The sequence below is a fragment of the Xenopus tropicalis genome, chromosome 2 (genome assembly GCF_000004195.4).
Source record: "Xenopus tropicalis strain Nigerian chromosome 2, UCB_Xtro_10.0, whole genome shotgun sequence".
NCBI lineage: Eukaryota > Metazoa > Chordata > Amphibia > Anura > Pipidae > Xenopus > Xenopus tropicalis.
In genome coordinates, this window is record NC_030678.2 from 59,078,338 (window position 1) to 59,105,686 (window position 27,349).

General features: G+C 36.8%; 1 protein-coding gene across 7 annotated transcripts in view; it reads right to left on the minus strand.

Annotated features, from left to right (window-relative positions):
- Positions 1–1,528: 1,528 nt before the first annotated feature.
- The window catches only part of tbl1x (transducin beta like 1 X-linked), a 142,210-nt gene continuing 116,389 nt past the window's right edge, over positions 1,529–27,349 (minus strand). For 6 of the 7 annotated variants that reach the window (XM_031895700.1, XM_031895699.1, XM_031895696.1 and 3 more), the window contains 13 exons: positions 23,054–23,199; positions 21,258–21,498; positions 17,477–17,609; positions 16,249–16,390; positions 14,841–14,904; positions 13,266–13,363; positions 11,851–11,911; positions 10,395–10,516; positions 9,279–9,353; positions 8,000–8,127; positions 6,623–6,788; positions 4,647–4,748; positions 1,529–2,577 (listed from right to left, as the gene is read on the minus strand). In XM_031895700.1, the coding sequence (XP_031751560.1) occupies positions 2,551–2,577; positions 4,647–4,748; positions 6,623–6,788; positions 8,000–8,127; positions 9,279–9,353; positions 10,395–10,516; positions 11,851–11,911; positions 13,266–13,363; positions 14,841–14,904; positions 16,249–16,390; positions 17,477–17,609; positions 21,258–21,498; positions 23,054–23,199 (1,505 nt within the window). In that variant the 3' untranslated portion in view covers positions 1,529–2,550. 7 annotated transcript variants of the gene reach the window in all.

Genomic DNA, 27,349 nt, shown 5'->3' on the forward strand with positions numbered 1-27,349 from the left:
ACTCATCTGGTTCCTTGCATTGCTTGCTACTCAGTGGACAGAGCTACTGTCAGGTTTTCACTCTAATTAGCCTCTTTTATGAATGCAACAACCTGAGTGCAAGTGTAAATGTAAATAGCTCTAATGGATGCAAAACTGAGCGCACCTTGAGCACTTTGAGCCAGGCTTAATTGCTTAACCTCCCAGTGCCCAACCTCCTTTGTCAAAATGGAAGCAAATCCCACCAGCAATGTTCCAGAATCTGTAGAGCAGTTTACGTTATTGTTCAACAGTGTGCAATGAATAGGGCTTGTACTAAACGTTTGGCTCTTGTTTTAATCAAGATAAAGCTATTTTTTTTTTGTTTCTTAAGCTAAAAAGGGCATACAGGGAAACTGAAGCTACTCCACAATTGGTCCTTTTGAGATAGTAGATTACCAGTTCACAGACTCCCCTGTTTAAAGGGCCTTTCCTAACAAAACAGTCATGACTAAGGATGAATGGTGGCAGTTATATAAGTATGTAAACTGCCAAAAAAAAGGTCTCTGTGAGAACCCCTAAGCCTACTTTAAAAACAGTTTTCCATCTGAAGCCCAGGAAATACTAAATGTTGAACTCAAGATTACTGGCATACTTGAGAGTGAGAAAAAGAGGAGGGCCTGTGTTGAAGAACAGGTATAAGTTGTGCCACACCACATTAACACAGGAACCATTATGGGGCTCTACTTACATATGAGCCCTCATTTATGCCCACAAATGCAGTGATCAAAGTACAAATTTGAGTGCAATTGCCATGTTTTTTTTGCCCACAATGCATCTTTTTTTCCAAGAATTCCAGTGTCATTGTGGTCACAAGGAACCATTGTGCCTGATCAGTAGGTGGTGGCAGCTCCAGGGATCCCCTATGTCAGAAGGCACACTGCTTATCGTCTGTGGCACTAAAGAAACATTGCACACACAATTGCTGACATAATAAAACACTACATTGGCTTACAGTATATGTCAAAACTTCCAAAAACTCCATTACTTGAAACCGAGAACCCCTTCAAAGCACCGGAATTGTATAATGAATAATGATTATTGCAACATTCATCATACAGTTCGAAAACGTAAAAGTGATTTGTAGATATTAATTATTCATGTAATCAATAATCAATGTCATCATACGCTTAATAATTATTTCCAGAGAATTTCATACATTTTTTTTAAATTCTAATCTCTTCGCCCTATTTTAAAAAGAATGCAGGATATCATCTTAACTGTAACAGCTAAACTGGTGGTGCTCCAACCATGTACCACGGGCTTCACTTGTAAACTTATCCCTACTTTCCTGCCATCAGATGCTCCCTGCCTTGCTCCGGCCTCTCCTTGTTGGGCTGCTGTGCCATGGCTGCACACAAAGAGCCCAGCAGAGGATAAGGTAAATCATGTATAGCAACCTTTGAGACCCAATAATAGTATGTCCCAATCATACACCCACACACACCGAATTATATAATTTCTATAATATGCAGTCGAGCAAGGTAATTTAAAAATTCACAACTCAATATCGGCAAAAAGGGTATTCAGTCTTTATTTACCCTGTGTTTTTAGATTTTTTTTTTTTTTTTTTGCATGATTTAGACAAACCCAACATTTGCAATTACTGCTTGATTTTAAAATTAATTTTTTTAACATAAAAAATATTTTTTCTTTTCAAAAATACAGTGGGTTCTTTCTCTTAAAAGTTCATCTTTCTTCTTAATTTTATTTTATATCTTTGTAAAAAGCTCTTCTGGTGCTGCAATCTTATAAAAAGCTTGTGGACACTGTTTCACAAAAGTTCCATAATAAGCTAAATTGTGGAGAGGAGAAGAGGCCACTGCTAGAGAATATCAAGGTAGATCAAGGTAGGACCGCAAGTTTGAAAAAAAAAAAAATTGGAAAGAGCTTGGTTAAGCATTCCTTCAAGTGTGTTATTAGCCAGCACATCACATTAATTGCGGACAAAGAGAAAGCTGAGCCAAAAGCAAGATTAATTTCTCTGGCAACCCTGTGATCTTCTCTTTTCCATTCTTCCAAGCTAGTAGAAAACCATTGAATTACCGGACAAAGCAACAAAAAAGTAGTCTAAAAATAGAAAGTGTTTCCATTAAAAAGTCAAATTGATTTTTCGATAAAAACTGGTCTTTGTAGGTCATTTGGAAAAACAAATGTAGTGTCCAGATTAGAAGGAAAAAGGTAAAAATGATAATTATATTTTTCCTTTTGGTTTGTTAGAGCCTCTAATTGTTTTTCCATGTCTTTAACCTTTTTGGTAGGGTCCATAGCAAACAGCCTTTTTAACAAACAAAATCCAGATATCTGGAGCATTGGCCTGCTCTGTCTGAGAAAATTCGGTCCGTTCGGAAACTATTCATTCCAATTAAATGAATTGAAATGAATCTATGGAGGTGTTTCTGTTCCTAAAGTAGGAGGTTCTGTTTTTCTTGCACGCTTAGACTATGTCAAGTCCATACAATTTTCGGAATCTCATGTCTCAAACAGTGCACATTTTATGCTGGTCCATTTATTCTTACAGAATTTATAGCTTCATTTTCGTAGATCCAGAACGCAAACCTGCAAATACAATTTGTGGAAAATGATTAATTCATGTCACAGGGATACAGTGAGCTATAGGTGGTGGACACCAAAGACTGATAGAAAAGTACATGTATGGGATCTATTATATGGGGTTTTCTAAGCACAAGGTTTTTTTTTTTTGGAGCACTATGACTGAAAGCTAGTAAAAAAAATTTAAATTTCTAAATATTAAAACAATTGTTTTGCTGCCAATATGTCTGATTATTAAAATGAACTAAATAATGTGCAGTTATTACAGAGAAAAAGAAAACCAGTCAGAAATGAAGAATTATTTGTTTAAATAGGACTCTATGATAAATGGCAATTAGGGCCAGAACTAGGGGTAGGCAGAACAGGCACGCTCCTAGGTCACAAGTAGAGTTGCCACCTCGCCTGCCCGGAAACTCAGGGCAGGGGGGCGGGGCGTGATGTCACAGGGGCGGGATGTCCATCATGGGGCGGGGCTATGACATGGCAATCAGCGATTGCCCAATTGCCTTGTCAATCTTCAAGAATTCTGCCCAGTTTTCAAAATAAGTAAAAAAAATCGTGAACCGAACAGCTCTACCAGATCAAAACCAGACAGATGGCAACCCTGTTGCAAGGCACAGACCTCTTCTGGTCTCTCTGGTTGCTTAACATTGACCCCTGCAGCACAAGCTGCATTGGGGGGAGGGGTGACCAGCCAGGTTGCTTAGGGTGCCCAGCTAGCTTGGCCTGGCACTAATGGCAATGCTGCATTTCAGAGCTTTGTGAATGAAGGCTTTTCGATTGATACCTCCTATATCTGTAATGTAAGTTATACAGAGAATCATTTTTAAACACAATAAGGTATAGCTTTAGACTATAAATTAATTCAGACTTGCAGTATCTTCCATCAACAACTAAATGTTTGTAGGATATTTTAAAAATTTATTTACAACGCACCATCTGTTTCTGGCAAGATGTACAAAGGGAAGGAAAAGCAAACCGAGACAAGAGGACATTATGCATTCTGGTTTCTTTAGCCTCATACATTTTGTTAGAGTAATGTAATTGCTCAGTATATTCAAGTGATGCCACATTTATTATTATTCTATATATGTAATATCTGAGGTTATGATATATATTACAATACAATACCTCATCATTATTTTATTTATTTTTATTCACAGATTACATTTAAATGCATTATGTTGATTTACTAAGCTGTGAAAAAACATGCAAGGTATAGTGGGAAATAGCATCTCGGTTGGAGGAAGGCTGACTTCTATCAGAACTTGTTAAGCTTTTTTTATTAGAAGGAAAGGTAAAAACTAAGTAAGCTTTATTAGAAAGGTCTGTAAGGTCTGTAAATACAGCCATAAGCACTCACAGAAAAGCTGCACTGAGTTCAAAAGAAACACATGATTACTTTTCTTCTTTTTTGTACACATGTTCTTCAGTATCAGACTTCCTGCTCTCAGTAAAATCCTTCAGGGCAGAGAGGAGTCTGCTCCTCTCTCCCCTCCCTTCTAGTTATCCCCCTCCCATCAGAATTTGCTCCACCCTCCATTAGAATTTTCTGCAGCAGGGAAGCTAATGAGACCAAACTAAAATGTCAGCTGCTATCATAAACTAGGGAACTTCTAGGGCTCTTTACTTAGGTATAGTAAAGCTTTCTGCAGAATAAATATAGCATTTTAGATGGCACTAATGTGGCAAATCTATTGGCAGTAAAATGCCAAAATGCCTTTCCTTCTCCTTTAAAAACTAAAGTTTTGGTTTTACATCTATTTTATCACTTTTATTCTTTAAATGGGAATTTTTGTCCTTGAATAGAAATATTTGGAGGCATTCACTCAGGTATTACAGAACATATAATGGACAATATGAATTTAAGTAGATATTGAATTAAATAAGAACTAAAGCTTTAAAAATCGTAGGCTAGAAATTGTGTACATTATGTTTTGTAAACCATAAAATGGTGTGATTTGTTTTAAATACACAGAGATTGCTATGCGCCAGAATTGCACTAAATATCCTATGTGACTTTCTTGTTCATACAAACAATTTTGTGCTAAAAGTAATCTATAAAATGTACTCACTGATCCATCAGATGCACTTGCTCCTACTTTGTCCCCTCTGGCATTCCAACATACTTCAAAGATCCCTCCTGTTCCTCTGTAGCTGTGTACTAGGGATCCACTCTGGTAATGAAAACATGTAAATTTATTTAAAATTAAGTCATTAATAAATTAATAAATAATTAGTTTTCAAAATTTCACTTGCACCAAACCCTGAATCCATCGTAAGGGATTCGGGCAAATACCGAACCGAATTCTAATTACATATGCTAAGTAGGATTTGTAAGGGTTAGGGCTCTGGCACACGGGGGAGATTAGTCGCCCGCGATAAAACTCCCTGTTCGCGGGCGACTAATCTCCCCGAGTTGCCTACCCCTGCCATCCCACCGGCGAACATGTAAGTCGCCGGCGGGATGGCAGACGCGGCGGCACGTTTCGCGCAAATCGCCAAAAAAGACTCGCGAGTCTTTTTCGGCGATTCCCTGAAATTGCGCCGCCGCGTCTGCCATCCCGCCGGCGACTTACATGTTCGCCGGTGGGATGGCAGGGGTAGGCAACTCGGGGAGATTAGTCGCCCGCGAACAGGGAGTTTTATCGCGGGCGACTAATCTCCCCCGTGTGCCAGAGCCCTTAAACGTCCACATTCATGTGGACATTTAACCTTTCCAAATCCTAATTAGCATATGCTAATTAGAATTTGGATTCGGTTCAGCCAGGACCGTGGATTCGGCCGCATCCGAACCCTGCCGAAATAGGCCGAATCCTGGCCGAGTACCGAACTGAATCCTGGATTCCGTGCATCAGCAGTTATTCAAATGCCAACTCATTTAACCCTTTCGATGATTAATATCTTTGTATTTGTCCTGCCACTTGTTATCCACTGAGCTACTCAGAAATGTACGGTAAATTCTATACCAGTCTGGTGCCTGGCAGGATAGAATTTATGTTTAACTGAAGTCAAGCACTATTTTGCTTATCTATAATAGTAGAATATTTCTTTTAGCTGTAAAATGATAGCTAAATTATACATCTCTACGGTGAGAAATAATCTGCAATATTCAGAAATATACAGTATTTTTAATGTTTTACAATATGTTTAAAAATGTTTGTTTTTTTAAACTAGGCTGAATGCAAACAGTATTCCCCCCCACCCCACACTTTTTTTTGAAGTAGCTATACAATCAATATGTGTGCTGGTGCATGTGTAGAAAATTGTGGGGCACACAAAGAATTTTGTGTGAAAACAAAAAATTATGTATTTATTTTGACCTGAGCACACTGTTTTTAAAAATGCACACAATGTGCACACATAGCCAAGAAGGAATTAGAGGGAACATTACCTCTGAGTTTTCAGTATGCATTGTGAGATGTTGTGGGGGGGGGGGGGGTTAGTTCTCCATTAAAGACACACAATTTTAAGGGTTCTGATTCAGTTTGGCTGAACAATTAGGGCCTAATTTATCATTTATTGATATGTTATTGACTTGCTGAACTCACATTTTTGGCAATCATTTTCTTTTTTCCCTCCTCATATATTAACCCTGTTAGATACTGTCAAATCCAAATCTTGCATAGAGTGGCATTTGACTGAAATTAGATTCTAATGTTAGCATATCCCTAAAAGCATTACAAAAGCATGCTTATACAGGTAGAGGACCCCTTATCCGGAAACCCATTATCCAGAAAGTTCCTAATTACTTAAAGGCCATCTCCCATAGACTCCATTATAAGCAAATAATTCTAATGTTTAAAAATGATTGCCTTTTTTTCTCTGTTATAATAAAACAGTACCTTGTACTTAATCCCAACTAAGATATAAATAAACAATTCATAAACAATCCTATCAGGTTTATTTAACGTTTATATGATTTTCTACTAGATTTAAAGTGTGGAGATCTAAATTACGGAAAGACCCCTTATTCGGATAACCCCAGGTCCCCAGCATTCTGGATAACAGGTCCTATATCTGTACAATTTTTGTGGACTGAATTAGTTACCTGAGTATTCCATATGTGAACACATTTATCAAATGAACCACTGGCAAGATATTTGCCATCGGGGCTAAATGCTACGCTGTAAACTGGTTCCTGATGCTTTGTTAACGTGTGGATGCAAACTCCTCTTTCAACATCCCACAGTCTGACTGTTGAATCAAATGAAGCACTATAAAGAAAAAAGATTATAAATATTTAGAAATAAGGTAATATATGTTATCCTCACAGAAAGATGTATGTTGCTGTATAATTGTTTTTCTTTTATATCGAAATGGAGTGATCTTGGTTAAAGCAGTGACTTCAGTGGCCACATTTTGTCGAAATACTGTATGGAGGAGCACTTAAGACTGATTGAGTGAGAAGGTTTGAACAAAGAAGTCTCTTTCAGAGGTGTGAGTACCCATGTTTTACTCAGAGAGCCCTGTGTAACTTGCACACACAGGCTTACTGCTGCAAATGGCATTTTCAATACTAATTTAAGCAGTGCCTGCTATTAGGCCTGCAATAACTTATGATAGTGCAAAATCTTTGGGAATAATGTGCACAAACTTAGGTTTGTTTCCTTGTTAATGATTGTTCAGAATGTAGATGCAAGAGCTGCAGGGCATAAGTAAGCATGACAGGTACATAATGCATTTAATTACAATTCTTTGCTTCTAATACACATTCAGTGATGCTCAGGCACATATACTAAAGGTGGCCCTACAGGGGCTGATTTAAGCTGCCGACATAGCTCCTTTATACTGATTCGGCAGCTTGAACGGGCATGAACGGCAGATCTTGATTAGGTAGGTTTGATGTTTTTTTGATGGATCAGGGAACACATTGGCTCGTTGATGTGGTCCCTGAACCGAAGGTGCCTTAACATGATGTTTTAATTTGACCGAATTAGCCCTTTATTGCCCACCTGTAGGTGTGCCTATCGGGAGAAGATCCTGCAGTGTATGGCTACCTTCACAGTGGCAAATTTGCCCTACTGTAGTAATGCCTTGGCAACCAATCAAATGTTTTAATTTTCTTCCTATAGTTAGCCAAACATAGCTAAATACCAACTTGTACAGCTAATACATTGTATTTAAATGCCCAGAAGACAGCAGTTTTTATACCATTTAGTTCATAGCCATGTACAAAACAATTATACAAATGTTGACATTTACGACTGACTAGCCATTTAAAATTGAAATAATGGTATTTTAGTAAAATTTCAAAACTTTTCCAATATAAACCAGCAAATGTGTGTTGAAGAATTAAGAATTGTGCTTTATAAACAGGGTCCTAAATAACTGATCACAATTTGCACTGTTTTCTTCTCTAACCTACATTTGTTTTACTTGTATTTAAATAGTATGGACAAGGAGTGCTGTACTTTATCAGGATTACCTTGCTAACATGATGTTGGAGTTAGGGTTACTTGTGCCTGGACCAGTTGGGCTCCATTTTATTGTGTAGATTTCTTTACTGTGAGCCTGCAGATCATGTACACACACATCTTCTTTCATACTCCAGATCTGCAATAAACACACAATAAACGCAACAATAGTGACAAGAGGAAATGAATGAAGGAAGACAAATATCTGGTTTTCCTCCACCAAAAAATATACTGTTATTCAAACAATAGACATGAGCAAACCAACTGTTATGGGATCTGTTATCCGGAACCATTTTCCAGAAAGCTCTGAATTATGAGAAGGCCATCTCCTACAAAGTCCTTTTTTTATTAAATAATTTTTTAAAATATATTTCCTTTTTCTCTGTAATAATAAAACAGTACCTTGTACTTGATCCCAACTAAGATATAATTAATCCTTATAGGAAGCCAAACAATCCTATTGGGTTTAATTAATGTTAAAATTATTTTTGTTAGCAGACTGAAAGTACGGAGATCCAAATTAAGACCAGAAACCCTGGGTCCCAAGCATTCTGGATAACTGGTTCTATACCTGTATATAATACTTTAAAAATATATAGTTAGGTGCACAAAGTTCTTGAAATTATAATAACAACTTATTTAGCCTGGCTGCTTAAAAGGGGGTTGTGTTCCTTGTCTGTTATTTAGACCATAAGGATCCCTTAACTCTCTTAAGATTTTTGGCCATACCTTGAACGAAATATTTACCATCAACGACTTCATATCCTAACAATTGGCCCATCAAAGAATTTAATTAACTTGGCATGTTTATAATGGAATTCACCAGGATTCAGTTGGGGTTTTGACCAAACTAAATCTGAATCTTTAGAATCATGTGATTTTTTGTCACATAAACACGGAAGCAGAGAATTTTTAACCGCATGCAGCATGCATGGTTCTCTTTAACCCTTCCATAGCCAAATTTGCATATGCAAATTAGGATTTGGATTTGGTATTTTATGAACGATAGCACATTCTGTGCATCCCGACTTTATAACAATAAATATTTCTGCTTTACATCGTTTTACATCGGTCACTATGATTACACCTGACAGAAATGGACAAAATAAATTGGGTTCTAATTGTGATAGATTAGGAAGTAAAAATGTAAAATATATGTGTGACTGTGAGCATGCCTGCTCTTAAACTGAAAGCAAAGTATTTTGGGACAGTTTAGCACAGGATGCACTAGATAATGTTATCAATCCACATAATCAGGGTAAGAAAAATGGGTTAAACTGAGCTACTTACCTTTAATGTCATATCATCTGAACATGATGCTAGATGCATTCCTGATGGGTCCCATTTAATTGCATTCACTTCATTCTATAAGAAAATTGAATACAACAGAACATATTGTAATATACCCGATGTCCAGAAGAGGGAGACTATGTATTACATTTACAAAGATTCAGAGAAACCATTATTAGAACTAGAAGGACTATAAGGAGCCAAACAGCCAAAGAACCCAAAGGGGTTGTAGCCGGCCCTACATTTCTATGTCAAATTATGTTATTTCAAACATTTTCAGTGTTATACTATGCAAAGTTATTCCGTTTCTCTCACATTAAAGTGTAAAACCTTTGAGACCGTACATTTGAAAATGTAGTTAAATATAAAACTAATAGGTAAATTAAAAGCTTATTGTATATGGAGAAATGTTTTGTGACATATGTGTTCTAGTTATTCTAGTTATTTTCTTTACTCTGTGAAATTTTGAAGGATCACTGCTTGTAGGAAATGGAATTCTCTTCTTTCACATAAAATAACAATAACAGAATAAAAAAAAACTTAAACTCAATATCTGTAAATGGCACAATATTTTGATTTTGCTGCAGACCAAAAACATTCCTAATCAGTGGGAAGGATGTTCCCTCTCCTGCTCATGGGAATTGCTGGGCATGTCTAGTAATGGGGTTAAAGGACAAGTAAATTCACTGGGTGATGACAATGTTAAGCACCCCCAGTGAATTAAATATTGAAGTTTGGCAAACTTTATATAGCATCTTACCTGGCTTTCCCAGGAATCCCTTACTAGACCTGAGCTGGTCCAGGAAGAAGAAAAGTAATATATAATTCACTAGGGGGTACCTAACATATTTTTATCCCTCAGTGAATTAGGACCTTCATGCCCTTTAATATACAGTATTTAATGCTCACTACCTATGCATATATATACTGTATATACCCCATATATCTGAGGGTGCCTATATTCAGGATCTCTTGCAGTAGCCACACTTTCTTGCTTGTGTTGTGTTTTTGAGACACTCAGTTACAACCTGACATTCCTCTAATCCACTTGAACTGACCCCTATTTCTGTAGATTTCACAAGATGCACTTTTGACTAAACTGACAATCTTACTTACTGTATGTCCTTGAAAGGTTTTTACTGGACGGTCACAGCCCAGTCTGCAAACATGAATGCACATGTCTGTACTGCATGAAGCGAAGGTGGTATTGTTTTGCCAGTCAACATCTAGGGCAGGAGCTAAAACAAAAGTACAATATATCCGTAAGCAGAAATGAAACCACATTTAAATTGCTTGCATTATTTTGTCTAATTCATTCACATAGCTGGATGTACCCTGTACTGCTATATACAGATATACAGTAGATATACTGTATATGGTAGTATGTTTATAGTAACAGTAAAGAACAGCCCAGCACAGATAAAGAGAAATCTAGCTTTTGATCTTCAAATGCTATCGTATTGAAGTCCATTAAATATAATGGAGTACAGGTATGGGATCCCTTATCCAGAAACCCATTATCCAGAAAGCTCCGTATTACGGAAAGCCGTTTCCCATAGACTCCATTTTAATCAAATAATTCAGAATTTTAAAACTGATTTCCTTTTTCTCTGTAGTAATAAAACAGTACCTTGTACTTGTACCTTGATCCCAACTAAGATATAAATAATCATTACTGGATACAAAACAATCCTGTTGGGTTAAATTAACGTTTTATTGATTTTTTAGTAGACTTAAGGTATGGAGATCCAAATTGTGGATGACCCCTTATCCAGAATACCCTTGGTCTTGAGCATTCTGGATAATGGGTCCTAAACCTGTACCTCCTGCTATTCGGCATACTGCCTAATACTACCTCGAGGTTGAGGTTGTTTTCTCTGGAAAAGAGGCGCTTGCGAGGGGACATGATTACTCTGTACAAGTACATTAGAGGGGATTATAGGCAGTTGGGGGATGTTCTTTTTTCCCATAAAAACAATCAACGCACCAGAGGTCACCCCTATAGATTAGAGGAACGGAGCTTCCATTTGAAGCAGCGTAGGGGGTTTTTCACGGTGAGGGCAGTGAGGTTGTGGAATGCCCTTCCTAGAGATGTGGTAATGGCAGATTCTGTTAATGCCTATAAGAGGGGCCTGGATGAGTTCTTGAACAATCAGAATATCCAAGGCTATTGTGATACTAATATCTACAGTTAGTATTAGTAGTTGTATATATAGTTTATGTATGTGAGTGTATAGATTGGTAGGTGTGGGTTAGGTGTGCTGGGTTTACTTGGATGGGTTGAACTTGATGGACACTGGTCTTTTTTCAATCCTATGTAACTATGTAACTATTACTTCATGTTTCTTTGGTTGTTCATATAACTGGCTTTGAGTCTGAGACCTTGTCACTGCTCCAGTCCCTTTGAGAGAAACAAGCCTCAGAGTGTATGAACCATTGGTTTAGAGCAAATGTACAGATCAGCCATATCTTTGACTGATAAAAGCATTAAGTTGTTATTTCTTGGTTAACACATACATTTTCTATATTAAAATAGTTCTATATCTAGAGTATGTAAAGTCACATATTATACCTGAGTGAAAGGGGAACTGTTGTTTTGCTTCTCCAGTGTGAGCATCCCAAATGATAGTTGTCTGTATAACACCAAAGAACAAAAATATGAAAAAATGTACTAGATGAATTATTTAATGGCATATTACTTTACCGGTACACTGTAACTAGAAAGAAAACATTATTTTGCTCCTGCTCCCATACTAAGAGCCCTAGCAATCAGCCTTGCCAGCATTCCTGAGAGCCCAACCTATCAGGGTAAGAAGCTTAAGCTATCAGGATGGTAGCCTAGGGAGTTGAAGTGCAACTACATCAGTACTGAGAAGCGTGGGACTCACTATCTATGTCCTTGTGCTTAATCTCAAAAAAAGCTTGTATTAAAAATGTATGTACAGTAAATTAATATTTACAGTATTAGGGAAACCTTATTCAGAATCCCTACACCCATATTTTTCATTTATAATCTTCAATTCCTAGCTGCTGATAGATTGTTCTTCTGGCACATCAGTTGTTAATATTTATTTCAAAAGACTTGAAAACTATTATTATGTTTTATTACAGTGTACTCACAGGCATTCCTGTAAGAATCAGCTATGGTCTGTGCAACGTTATATGTTGCCTGTCAAAAATGCTTGTGTTATATATTTCTATTGCCAAATGATGAGAAAGCATCCCAAATTAAAATGACCATGTAGGCACCATTAGGAAAAATATAGATTAATGACCTAAAAGTAAATGATTGCTTTACTGTGTAAAGTCTAATTTCACTTTTTTAAGCAGACAGAAGAAATGGCACAATATTCTAAATTATCTGTATATTAATCTGAGTCTTAACAATGCTTAAACTGTGCTTATATGGCCAGGCTGCAGGACTAGCAGATATCTCCCTGATTTGCTTATCCACATGAAGCCCACCATTATAATCCAAGCCAATTCATAAACAAAAGGTATTTTTTACCCAGCCAGAATAAAAACTAAACAACCATGCTAATAAATGTTATGGTTATGCAATTCTATTTCAGGACTGAGAAGACATTTAAGGGGTTAATTTATTAACTTTGAGATTTTGGAATTGTTTTCTCTTTAATCCTTTTTTAGTCGATTGTTTACTAAAACCAACAAATTAAAAAAAAAAAAAAATCACAATCAAATTTTTTTGATCTGAACAGCAGCAAACCTAAATGTCTAAAGCTAATAAATCAGCCCCATAGACTCCCAGAACTCCTTGGGACTTACAGTATTAAATCCTATACAACACCATAATGGTTTGAACCAAAATGTAAATTTCCTACTATAAATACAATATGAATATATAATAGAGCTTTGGTCATGCTTTATACTTTTCCTAATATAAATGAAAAAATCCCACCCAATGAAATTCAAAATTTACATATTAATGTACATTATATTGTACGCTGATTTTATTGAATCACTTACCTTATCTACCCCAGCACTCAATATATAGTTTCCCTTCTTATTCCATTTCAGTGCAAAGATGGGACCTTTGTGTTGCCCTAATGTACTTGCAAGATTGCCTAAATGGAAAGAAGTAATATATCATTGCTAAAAGTATTGTATGACTTCCAAATATCAAATCAAATCCCAAATAACCACAATAATAATAAAAAACAAAAAAAACCCAAAACAATTACAGCTATAATTGCCTTTAATTTATCTTTCATTTCCAATCACACTGAGAATAATACTATATATAAATCAGCAAAGGTATTCTAACCCAACTGATGTAAGGGATATATATTTAGTCAACAAAAGGTTAGTGTTTACAGTGAAACATATTAATTTCAAGGGAGGACATACATTCTTCTTTGCATGTATGCAATTGTATTGCTTAGTTAGAAGCGTCTTGCCTTTAACAAGTTTGTTAAAGATATCAATGGTATCAGAACCCCATGCCTATTGTCATAGGTTATATACCCACTAACTGTATGGAATATTTCTTCAGGGAGTAATGGAATGGTGAATTAGTCAAACCAAAAATAAATCAAGCAAAACCAACACTCTGCTAGGTTGCCAAACTAGAAGCATGACCTGGACCAATCCAACCACCTTGCCTTGAGGTCAAAGGTAAACACATAGGGCAAGTACATGTAGACCTGTTGGTAGAGGACCATATTCAGGGTAGAGGGATTAGAAATTGATTGAGGAAGACTTTGTTTTGGAACTAAAGTCCAACTTCATTTGTCAATCATTATCTGTTAATTACACATTAAGAAACCTCTGTCACCCTCTTACACACTTTACACGAGGTCCACAGACCCTATGCTTAAGAGTGGCCAGTAAACGTGGTGGTGATTCATTTGCAGAAATACAGCCTTACACCCGCCCCTTAATGTCTCCACCCTACCCCCTGCTCTGACTTAGCATAGTCAAAAGGTTAAGGACGGTATATTAGCTGCTCTGAAACATCATTTATATAAAGTGTTATCAAAACAAAGTGTTATGGTATGAGATAAATTACCCATAATGCTTGCTACCAGGGTATGATAAGGGGTCATTTCATAGTTTTGATAACTACACTATCAAAAAGCTACTAATATTTAAAAATACCCAATAAGTGTGTTATTGCTTTATGCAGCTTAGTTCATATTTACAAATTTGACTGTCTAAATAAAAAGCTTGGAAAATAGTTTGAATGTTAGAAAATACACCTCCCACTGACTTACATAGAAGCTCACCAGGTTATAGCCTCCACACTTTTTAATTTTAATTTTTGAGATTCTTTTCTTTTGATAAATCTTGAAAATTGAGAATTGCAAAACTTAAATTTGAAGAAAATTCAAGATCTTTTTTTTCCACTAAGAATTTCTTGAATCACAGAAATAACACAATACTGAATTTTAATAATAAGGCCCCAAAGTAACCTGAAGGCTTTTTAATTAGAAATTCAGTACAGATAAATATTTACTGGGCAGGGAAAAAAACAACATTTTAAAGAAGAATTGCTTGAACAACCAAATGAAATTAAATAAAATGAAATTGGCATTAACCTACCATCTTGTGTCCAAATTCTTGCAAAGCCATCATATGATCCTGTAGCTAGCAGAGTGCCATCAGTCTGTTAAAGGCCAAAAACAACAACAACATCAAATCTGCTGAACAACAAATATAAATGACTTCTAGAAAACCTCTAAGTTTGTGATTGAGCAAGAACCTGAACCTACATTGTATAAAAGTGCATGATTACTTCTAAATGCCAACCTGATGAATAGCATACAATACAAAGAATTGATAGAATTGCAATTAAGTTATATTTAACTTATTAGACATATACAGTATATTTGAAGGATTTATCATGTATCATTTGGGCTGCCCATCTCACTGGTCCTCACTATTGAAATGTTGATGAAGCTGCTACAACAGATCATTGCCCTCATAATTCCTATTGCCCCACTTATATGTTCACCTTACCTGGTTTCAACGCTGCTGGGGCCTACACTATTTTAATATATATATATATAAAACAAAATATATTTTATAATATCCTATTTAAAAACTGTGTGGGTTTTTTGTTTTATTCTGTACTAAGGTACAGTCTGATGACTATACTATACTATATATACTATATATTGCAAATATTTTACATAATCAGAATAAGAAGTGAATTTTCATATACAGGTATCGGACCCCTTATCCTGAAACCCATTATGCAGAAAGTTCCGAATTACGAAAAGGCCATCTCCCATAGACTCCATTTTAATCAAATAAGTCAGAATTTTAAAACTGATTTCCTTTTTCTCTGTAATAATAAAACAGTACCTTGTAATTGATCCCAGCTATGATATAATTAATCCTTATTGGAGGCAAAACAATCCTATTGGGTTTCATTACTGTTTAAATAATGTTTTTAGCAGACTTTAGGTAGGAAATCCGAATTACGCAAAGACCCATTATCCGGAAAACCCCAGGTCCCGAGCATTCTGGATAATGGGTCCCATACCTGTACTAGGTTACAAGTATACGATTGCTGGCCTTGAGATCAATGGAAAACCTGAATCCAGTGACTAATTTCCTGGGACAAATCTATTTCTTATATTAAATATGCTTCTATCCTTTTAACATTTGCTTGTTTTTGTATCTTCTGGATTCGTTGGTCATTTATTGTATTATGATGTATTCTACATTTCCCTTGCAGAGTAAACAGCATGTAAATCTGAAACAGAATGTCCATTAAGCAATTAAGCTTTCTAGCCAAACTATGAAAAACATTTTATTAGATTTAAGTCTTAAAAAAATCAATACGAGAAAAGTTGCTTCCAGGCTTTTTCGGAGAAACGTAAGGTGGCATAAAGTACAAAATAGTTTAAATGAGTAGAAATGTGCTAATTAAAAATGTAAAAGTCTTCCAATAAAAATGAGCTTTTACTTTAATATTAATGCTTCTTGACAGTAAATAACTTACATTCCAGTCCAAAGAAGTTACATCTTTGTTGCTGGGAACGTCCTGGCCACCTTCTCGTATACAGTGCCGTAATACTAGCTGAGTTGAATTGCTATTACTGTTTTCAATCAGGTTCCATATCCTTGCTGTTGAGTCTCCAGACCTTTGGAATTAAAGTTTAAAAATAGTTTTATATTTATGATCACAATTATACCACAATCTAATTTTTCTTCTCAACAATTTGAAGGAATTGCAGGAATGCAGTGATGTTTCTTATATCTGTATGTTCTACAAGACCAGCATCTGATTTTTGATCTGGTACAATAGGGAGAGGGCAACTTGTGGTGTTTTATGGATACACCACAGGTTCTTATTGCATGGCACTCTAATGGGTGCAATTCTGCTCCCTGAGTACTCTAACACTTGCACCATACCCATAGTATGGGGGTTATGTAATAAAAGGCAATTTTATGTTAAAACATAAACCCCCATATGTAATAAAAGGCACTAACTTTGCCCAGGTGCAGGTCCATGGGAGGAGAAGAGTAGAGAGGAGAACAAAAGACATAGCAGGAGAAATAAGAGAATAAGGTCAAGAAAGCACAAGCAAGAGAGTAGAAGGCATCAGAAACTTGACAATGCAATGATTGGGTCATTTATCAACACGGGTATATTTGCCCATGGGCAGTAACCCAAATTGTTGAATTCATTGTTCTACCTGCAGCTGGCTGATAAAAGCCAATAACTTATTGGTTGCTATTAGTTACAGCTGACGGGCAAATTTGCCCAGTGTTGATAAATGAGCCCCATTGTCTCTAGGCTATTGGCATACCAATATGGCAATTCTAAACTATCTCATCTCTGCCCCATTTATTTCATACTCCATATATACAAGAGTAATAAAGTGATATGACTTTAAAGGACAATAAAATAATACGATGTAAAAATAAAAAAATCCACTGGAGAGGCAAATGCGTTCTGCGTTCTGGTGCAGAGGAAGGACCCCAGAGGTCCTAAACATGTAGTGCTATGCATCTCTAAACTAATAAACAACACAGAATGCATTTGGCTCTCCAGTGGATTTTTTTATTTTTACATGGTACATACTAGTAGACCTGGCGAAACCTACACCATTGTGATTGAGCCTCCTCACTGAATTTCACATTTTGTGGCACACCAGCGGTATTTTTCTTTTTGTTACAATAAAATAATACTGTTTCTAATTGCAAAGCAGTAACATTTTCCTTACCCAGATGCTAAGAGATCGCTCACAGGATTCCAAGCACAAATGAATACCTCTGACTCATGCCCTCGAAGGACCGTTGCTTTGTTTGGAGGAATTTCTACATCCCCGTCAATTTCCATTGCTTCTGCATGGTTATCTGTAAAACAAATCAGGAACATATTATACACAAGTGATATTTGATGATGCAAGTCAGCTGGTGGTAAAAAAAACATTTTTATTCTGTTGAAATGCTGCAAGAAAATTGAAAACCAAATTCCATTAAATTACATTGATAGGAATCACAACTGCCCACAATATCGTACATGGTTTGTGAAACCTTCAGGGAGAAGTCAATCTTACATCATGTTTACAGTCACTCATAATGAAACTCTGTAAGGGTTGAAACTACAGAAAGAAATAAAGTAATGTATCATATATATTCCAGTAATAGTCTTGTGTAAAAGAATAGAAACAACACAAGATATCTATATATCATGACTATAGCAAACCACTCCACAGTAATGACAAATGCCATTTTGCTTTTTACTGAAGGGAATTGTTTTTTTTTATGTTTTTTTTTTTTAAAAAAAAGGCTTATGAAGAAGACATGAAAGCTAAAAAACCATATAAAATTAATAACAGCATACAACCTCATTCCCAAAAATGTTGTGACACTGGGTAAAATGCAAATAAAAAGAGAAAAGGATGATTTGCATGAGAAATGTAATTTTTTCTGAAAAATATATGCTCATTTTAAATATTATGTAAGCAACATGTTTCAAAATAGTTGGAACAGTGGTACTGTATGTTTCCCACTGTGTTGCATAACCTCTTATTTTAGCAACACTGTAACCGTTTGGGAACTGAGGAGACCAAGTGCTGTAGTTTTGAAAGTAAAATATTGTCCCATTCTTGCCTGATAAAGGATTTCAGCTGCTTAATAGGTCGGGATCTCCCTTGATATATATTTCATTTCATAATGCGACAAATGTTTTTAATGGGTGACAGGTCAGGACTGCAGGCACGCCAATTAAGCACCTGTACTCTTTTACTACAATGCCACAATAGCGTAATATGTGCAGAATGTGGTTTGGTATTGTCTAGCTGAAATAAGCAAGGCCTTCCCCAAAAAAGTAGTTGTCTGATTGGCTGGTTATGTTGCTCCAAACATATCTTACAGCATTAATGGTGCCAGATGTGCAAGCTCCCCATGGCACGTGCGCTAATGCACCCCCATACCATCACCAATGCTGGAGTTTCATCTGTGTACTGATAACAGACCAGATGGTCCTTCTCCTCTATAGCTCAAGGTCGCAGCATTCATGATTTCCAAATGGAATTTCAAATTATGATTTGTCAGACCACAGGACAGTTTCCCACTTTGCCTTAGTCCGTTTTTAATGAGCTTGGGTCCAGAGAAGGTGGTGTTTCTGGATCACGTTTATAAATAGTTTCTTGTTTGGTAGAGTTTCAAGCTGCATTTGTGGATACTGTGAGAAACTGTATTTACAGACAATAGTTTTGGGAAGTATTCCTGAGCCCAAGCAGTGGTTTCCACTACAGAACTGAGTCTGTTTTTAATGCAGTGCTACCTGAGGGCCAGAAAATCTTGGCTATCCAATACTGGCTTTCATACTTGCCCCTTGTGTACAGAGATTTCTCCAGATTCTCTGAATCTTTTAAATGGTATTATGTATTGTAGATGATAAAAGGCCCACATTCTTTGCAATTTTTCATTAAAAAACGGTATTGTTAAATTGCTACAATAATTGCCCGCACCCGCAGTGTTTCACAGAGTGCTTTACCCCCTCGACATGTTTATTCTGAGAGACTCTCATGTTCTTTTTAGCATAACACAAGGTTTCCTGTCTTTTGTAGCCCCTGTCCCAACATGTTGCTGACATCAAATTCAAAATCAGGATATATTTTTTAACAAAACAATAAAATGTCTCGGTTGCAACATTTATATGTTGTCTATGTGCATATAAATAGAGGGATTCAATGATTTACAACTCATCCCATTCTCTTTTTATTTATATTTTATACATTGCCCCAACTTTTTTTTAGAAACAGGGCTGTACATACTAACTGACACTGCTGCTATGAGCTACAGGATTGGAAAATTGTTTACCCATGCTCCTGTATAACTTTCTTAGCAGCTTAGCTTGCATGCTAATAACTGAAGCAATCTAGGTAGCATTGAAACATAAATATTTCCTCAGCAGGCTTTTTCAACAAATGTTATCTTTCTGACAGTTGTTCAAAAATGGATATTCCAGCAACCTAACTGTGACTTTTGTGTGTCTAATGCAGGAGTCCCTAACCTTTATTGTACCTGTAAGCCACATTCAAATGGAGAAGCAACACAGGGATGCAAAAGTTCTTGGGGATGCCAATTATAGGCTGAGATTGACTATTGGTACGCCCTAAGTGGACTGGCAACCTGCGGGAGGCTCTGTTTGGCAGTACACGTTTTTTATGCAACTAAAACTTGACTTAAGGCCAGGAATGCCGAAATAAGCAACAACTTTAAGGCAACATCCAATGGGTTGGCGAGCAACATGTTGCTCGTGGGCCGCTGGTTGGTGATCGCTGGTCTAATGCATCCAAACAGATTTGAATATACAAATGATGACACTGATTAGTTAAGTACAGGTATGGGACCTGTTATCCAGAATGCTCAGGACCTGGAGTTTTCCGGATAAGGGATCTTTATGTAATTTGGATCTCCATAACTTAAATCTGCTAAAAATCATTTAAATATTGAATAAACCCAATAGGATTGTTTTGCCTCCAATAACGATTAATTATATCTTAATTGGGATCAAGTACAAGGTAATGTTTTATTATTACAGAGAAAAAGGAAATCCTTTTTTCAAATTAGAGTACAGAGTAGAGTATACTCAAGTATAAGCCGATCCGAATATAAGCCGAGGTACCTAATTATACCTAAGAAAACTGGAAAAACTTATTGACTCAAGTATAAGCCTAGGGTGGGAAATGCAGCAGCTACTGCTAAGTTGTTTTTTTTTTTTTAACTGTCAGGCAAGTTTGGGAAGGCTAAGGAAGCTGCCATACTAAGTATCAAGTACTTGCCATCCTGCTGTGTGCGCTCCCCTGTGTGCACTCCCATCCTGCTGTGTGCAATGGTTGAAGAAGATACTGTATCTATTTCATTTAATACTGGTAAAGTTGGTCATATTGTTACCAGATGCAACCAGATGAAATCTCACCTATCTTTTAGGACATGTGGGATTTTGTGTTTGGGGCTTATCTACTTGACTTGGCAGACTGCAATGCAGCATGTCTCCCAGCACAACTGGCAGCAAAGCTTCTGCTTCACCCATGTGAGAGTGCATCAGGGTTGGCTTACAGTTTGTGCAGGTTCACAGGGGCCTTATGCAGCCATGGAGAAGCCACCAAACTCATTTGTGCTGTGTGCGCTCCTATAGTATTTGTTCAGTGTGCGTTTCCATCATAGCAAGGCATGCACGTGCGCCAGCGCATGCACGTACGTGCATACGTCTGTCCACGGGGGGGGGGGGGGTTGCACATGCAACAGATGCCAGACAGTTACATCTTCAAATCAATATTCTGAAGTATAAGCCGGGGTGACTTTTTCAGCACATTTTTGGTGCTGAAAAACTCGGCTTATACTCGAATATATATGGCATTTGCTTATGGAGTCTATGGGAGATGGCCTTTCCGTAATTCGGAACTTTCTGGATAACGAGTTTCCGGATAAGGGATTCCATACCTGTACACACAAAGCACAGTGATTAAAAGTAACAGAACATGTACTTACTTATTGCATGTGCCCCATTTTCTTCACCATTCACAGTGGCTGCTCCGTTCTTTGGTGTGCCCTGTTGTGATGCAGGAACAGGTGTAGTTGGCGCTGCGCAAGGTGCAGTAACTGTCGAAGCAGCTTGTTGTTGAGCTAACTTTTCCCTGAAGGCCTGCTGTCGTGTTTGTACAACATCTGGCATCACCGCATCAATTAGAGACAAAGATTCTATCGGACGACCATCAAATACTGTCCCATCCTAGACACACAATGCAACAGTAATGTAATGTAGACATCCTAGAGAACAGTTGAAAGGACTTAAGAAGTTTGCCTATGAATTAACTTAAATTATGCTTTTAGAGAGTGATAGTCTGAGACAATTTAGTCTCAAATTAGTCTCAAAATTAGTCGAAATTCAGCAGCTATCTGATTGCTATGGTCTAAATTACCCTAGCAGCCAAGCCGTGGTGTGAGGAGTGGCATGCTGCCCAAATTCCAGCCCTGCTTATCACAATCAATAAGATTTTTACTTTTAAAGGGGTTGTTTACCTTTAAATTAACTTTTAGTATGATTGAGTAGTATTCTGTGACAACTTGCTTCTGGTCTTCATTTTTAATTATGTGTGGTCTTATTTAGCTGTTTGTTCAGCAGCTCTTCAGTTTGAAATTTCAGAAGCTATCTGGTTGCTAGGGCCCAATTTTACTTAGCAACCAGGCAGTAGTTTTAAGGAAAAACAGCAATATCAATAGAAGAGGTCCTACATTTTTTCAAAAACACTGATTTTTTTATATTGAATTTTGAAATTTCACATGGGGTTAGCCATATTCTTCATTTCCCATGTCATAGCCATGTGACCTGTGCTCTGATAAATTTCGGTCACACTTTACTGCAGCGCTGGAAGTTGAAGTGATATCATCCTCCTGGGAGCAAGACAGCAGCTCCCAGTAGATATGAGAATAGCACTCAATAGTAAGAATTGGGACTCCTCCAGTTACTTGGGAGTAGGAGAATCAATAGGTTCTGAAAGCAGTTCTAATGTGTAGTGCTGGTTCCTTCTGAAAGCTCAGACTCAGGCACAATGCACTGAGATGCCTACACACAAATATTACAACTAATATAAATAAATTTGTTGGTTCGAGAACAAACTTTTAAATGGTAGAGTGAATTATTTGCTATGTAAACAATGTAATTTAGAATTAAAAAGTACACCATAAAAATCACGACAAAAAGGGTTGTTTACCATTCAGTTAACTTTTAGTACCCTATAGAATGTCTAATTCTAAGCAACTTTTCAAAAGGTCTTATTTTAGTTTTTGAATCATTTGCCTTCCTCTTCTGTATCTGCCGAGCTTTCAAATGGGGGACAACTGGCCCCAGCAGCCAAAATCTATTGCTCTGTGAGGCTTCAATTTTATTGTTATTGTTACTTGTTGTTACTTGCCTCTCTTTTCAGGCCCTCCTCTGCTCATATACCAGTCTTTCTGTTAAATCAATGTCAGGTTGCTAGGGTGATTTGGACCCTAGAAACCAGATAGCTGCTGAAATTCCAAACTGGAGAGCTACTACATAAAAGCTAATAATTAAAATAAACAGAAATAATAAAAAAGACCAGTTGCAAATTGCCTTAGCATATCACTATACTAAAAGTTAATTTAAAAATGAACAACCCCTTTAAGTTTACAGCAGAAATCATCAAACCAATTTCATGCTGCTTAGTAAAAAAGAGTAATATTACCATTTTGCATTAAGTGGATATACTTTTATCTAGCTATGGTTTCTACACTGGCATTTCTTATCTTTAAACATCACTTACTTCATTGATGCTGATCTCAGCTTCCACATATTGTAAACCTTTCTGCAGGATAGAAATGAGGGCAGCAGGTGGCACTAGTGTCCCATTGATGTTGGACTGGCTTATATGACTTTCAATACCAAATGTAAATGCAGAGTGAGAGAAACCTGAAAACAAGAAAAGGCAGCCATTACAATAGCACACTGGCATTAATGTAACACTAAAAATTACAGCATTCGATTCGATTTTTTTTCTAACCACTCAGTGTAATATATGAGCTGGAACTAAACAAGGCAATTGTTCTGCACTGAGGCTTCATAAATGTTATGTCTTCTATGGCTTAACCAGAAAAAGAAATGGGTCTGCAAGTGATGCAATTAATAGAACTGAAGATACATTTATGTCCCTTAACACATACTCCATTTTATCCATTACATTTCCTGTATTAGCATTATGCAACGTACCAGTGGGTTCGCATTTCCAATGCCTGTGTCTGAATAGAAATAGGAGCAATGCGGCCATCCCCCCCCCTCCTTTTTTTTAATTCCAATCTGCTATCAAAATGATATTATGTTCTTTCAGACATAGACGTGTATTTCATGCGAAAGCACTGCTATTATATTCACTTCCATTGTTCACCAGAACCATTTCTGGTTTTGAATGTGAATCTGCTGCTTATTGATATTTTGTACTTAGCTGTCTGTCTTACTAAAGACAAACTAATGGATGGATCTTTATGATATAATTTGGGTTAAAGATGTTTTTCTCTTCACACTAGCAACTAGATATGACAACTATCTCCAGCCATTCCTATTGATGTCGTAAGTCACAGTAATGCAACCTGAATCTGTTTAGTGGTAAAATAAAGAGCTTTGTGTAACCCTAGCAACTCTGAATAGCTAAGCCTGGTGATGTCAGCTCACGTAGTGGGAAACCCAGACGGTTGATGATGGGGATATCAATTGTCATGACCATCAAACTGCTGGGAATTTCATCCTTCGCTCATCCTGGGAGTTGGATCTTTTAGCAAGTGGAAGGTCAAAGGTTTGACATCCCTGATTTATTATGCTGTCAGCGGATAGCATGTACATGATCAAATAGATGCTCATGTTCCTAGATATGGGGATATAAAATAAAGCCTAATATATAATCTTAGTAAAGGTGGCCATACACCTTGGGATTCAAGGGATTCAAATTTGTGCAGCATCTGAACATAGATATCATCACTCAAATTGACCTAAATATTCAGTCTTAAAAGATCAAACATGAAATGGTGATATCTGTTCCTGATTAACTGCAGAGTGCAACACACTTACATTTCAACAAACGCTCTGACTGAATGACAAAATCTGTGTGGCTACTTTAATAGGAGGGCTCAGCGGGCATAAGTGGAAATCTTCTTAATGCGCAGTTCAACATTTACATGTTCACTGCTAGCTTCTGTGAATAGAGTCAATGTATTTCCTGGTCTGGCCTGTTTTCTTATGTAAAAATCAAATACAATTTGCCCAAGACATACTGTGAGTCACTGTGCACTGTGCCAGTTCCAGCATGATACACAAAATAAATACTGTGGGTCTCTGGTTGAAGACTAATCTGCTTAAAATAACATTCTTTCAGAGCCATTCCTTGTTATTAAAATAATTATACGTCTGCTTTACTTATTAAGTCAGTCTGCTCACAGAAACATGTCCTTATATTTTGTTTTGCATTTCTTGTATAGCATAAAATCTAAAGACTTCCCACTGGGTGTTTGCAATAAAATCAAAATACAGCCAAATGTTCTTGATGCAATATGTACAATTTGATGTTTAATCGTCATCTGTTCACATGTAATATTTTTGTGCCTTGGTTTGCATGTGGGCAGCTGGACAGAATTAAGATAGCTCTACTGGAATACGTTTACTAGCACATTGTGCAAAAATGAAGGTAATAGTAAAAGAAATTCTAGAAAGCATGTCATGGCAGCATGTCATGGCAGCAACCATTCTTCTCAGGTTGGAACAGTTAGTGGAAGGTTTAAAACCAAAATATAAAGGGCCATTTCAAAAGTTAATTTTACTTGTACTGATTGTGCAGTGCTCCAAAACAAAGTGCCAATACAGCAATTCTAGGACAGCAGATGACCAGTATAATATAAATAGTTTTTTTTGGAGGCACAGAAAATTTCATGCATATAGTGGGTATAATGCAGATTTTAAGCAAAAAACTGGGATTTCTACACAAAGCCAACAAAAACAACAGAAAAGAAAGCGGTGAGATAAAAATACAAACTCAATTTTGCCTTGCATGGGGATACACAACAAACAATATTGTTTTAATATTACCAATCTTGTTGTGCATTTATCGCATCAGTGCTTTTTGTAAATGTAAGGTTTCCTGCTTATCAGAACCCATTAGAACTTCAGACTGACAAGTGTATGGCTGCAGTCATTGCAAGAATTGGCACCAGGTACTTGCATCTAAAGCTGCTCCTTGCACTTCCACATAGTTGTACTGTGCAACCATTTATTCATCTCACCCCTTACAAAAAATTGAGGCAAATACGGGAGAACCCAGTATGAAAATTATAGTTACAACTTGCACCTAATTCATGAAGGAGCAAAACATGCTTTATGCACTAGTAAAGCTGAAATTCTGATTAAAAGAAGGGAATTTCAGCTCTTAAGTATATCAGGAGTTGCTTTTTGCCACCCCTGGTAACCTGCAGGGTGCTGCCGCCTGAGAAAACCTGCCTCATGGTTTGAGCACCCCTGAATGCAAGGCTGTGCTCTGCCACAATGAAGCTGGAATTGTGGGAAATAAAGCTGAATTGTGGATAAAAATAAACTCGGTGGCATGTGCCTAAAATTGCACTTGTATTCATGTTTGAGCCCCTATATTTAATTATATAATCTTCAGAACAGCACCTTGTAGAACATATTTGTAACAGTTGGCCCTGGCATCAGGAAGAAAATAAATGCTTTACATATTAGTATATAAAGAGAGTATGCTATTTTTTTGTTACAGGTAATGTCAATCACATCAAGGTTATAAGTCATAAGAAAAGTTTTAACTCTCCCCCAACCACCCCCTCAAAATCTATAAATCTATTCACACCAATATGTCACTTCTAATTACTTTCAGAGTACTTTATTTTCTATTTCGAATCATAAGATTTCAGTAGAGCCAATTCACGGGTCTTAACTGTTGATCACATAATAAGAAAAAATCCAGCTCTATTTTTTTTCTTTTTCTGTGAAGTGTGAAGAAACAGTTCATCTTGACATTTAAGTGAGATATGAGTTTTCACATTACTCTAACATAGTGTTTTCTGCCTTTATATCATTTCTTTTTATAAAACCCAAATGGATGCTGCCATCTCCCTTTAGATCCAGCTGTGTCAATAGTACTAGCTTTAAATTGGCAAATATAAAGCTTGTTCATCCTTCTGTCCTGTCCCATTTAGTTATCTTGCTCAAATTCCAGTCTCAGATTGTACAGGTAATTGAACCTGCATAGCATGTGAAGAGACAACTCATTTATCAGCACTGGGTAAATTTGCACCTGGGCAGTAACCCATAGCAACCAATCAGCGATTAGCTTTTTTTAGGCAGCTAAAACAATGAAAGCAAACATTTGACTGGTTTCCATAGGATACTGCCCAGGTGCAAAAAATGTCCAGTGTTAAAAATGAGCCTTTATAGAAAAGTAGTATGTGAAACTAGCTATATGTCACTTTACCATATGTATAAAGCTGCAGACAATGTTCATATATGTTCATATGCCAAAGCTGCAGACAATGTTCACATTCTGAATGCCAAACAAAATGTTTTACTTATGATAATCTAAAATAATCACAGAATAAACACCTTAGGGTTGATTCACTAAGGTGCGTTAAAACGAGCGCAATTTTTAGCATGCTTAAAAAATTTTATCTCGTCTTATTTTTCGCGACTTAACGCATGATTCACTAAAAGGATACTTGCATTAATTTAGACGCGATGCTGTTTGCGTTAATTTAAGTCAGAAAGACTATTTTCGTGCGGTATTTGACACAACACGCACAAATTGTCGCCGCGTACGAAAAACGCACGCCATATTAGCCATACACGCCATTACTTTCGGAAAACTACTGTTCTGAAAATGACCATTTCCCTGCAAACTGGCGGCTGCATCACTCTAGGGCCAACACAGACTTGAATAAATCACACTGCAAAGTCCATATTGTGTTGCCAAAAGCTCATGAACTGTACTTTTCTATAATAACCGCCTGCCCCAAGTAGGTGTTAATTTTCGCACAGACTAATGTGATATTAAGCTCGTCTAAGTGTTTGT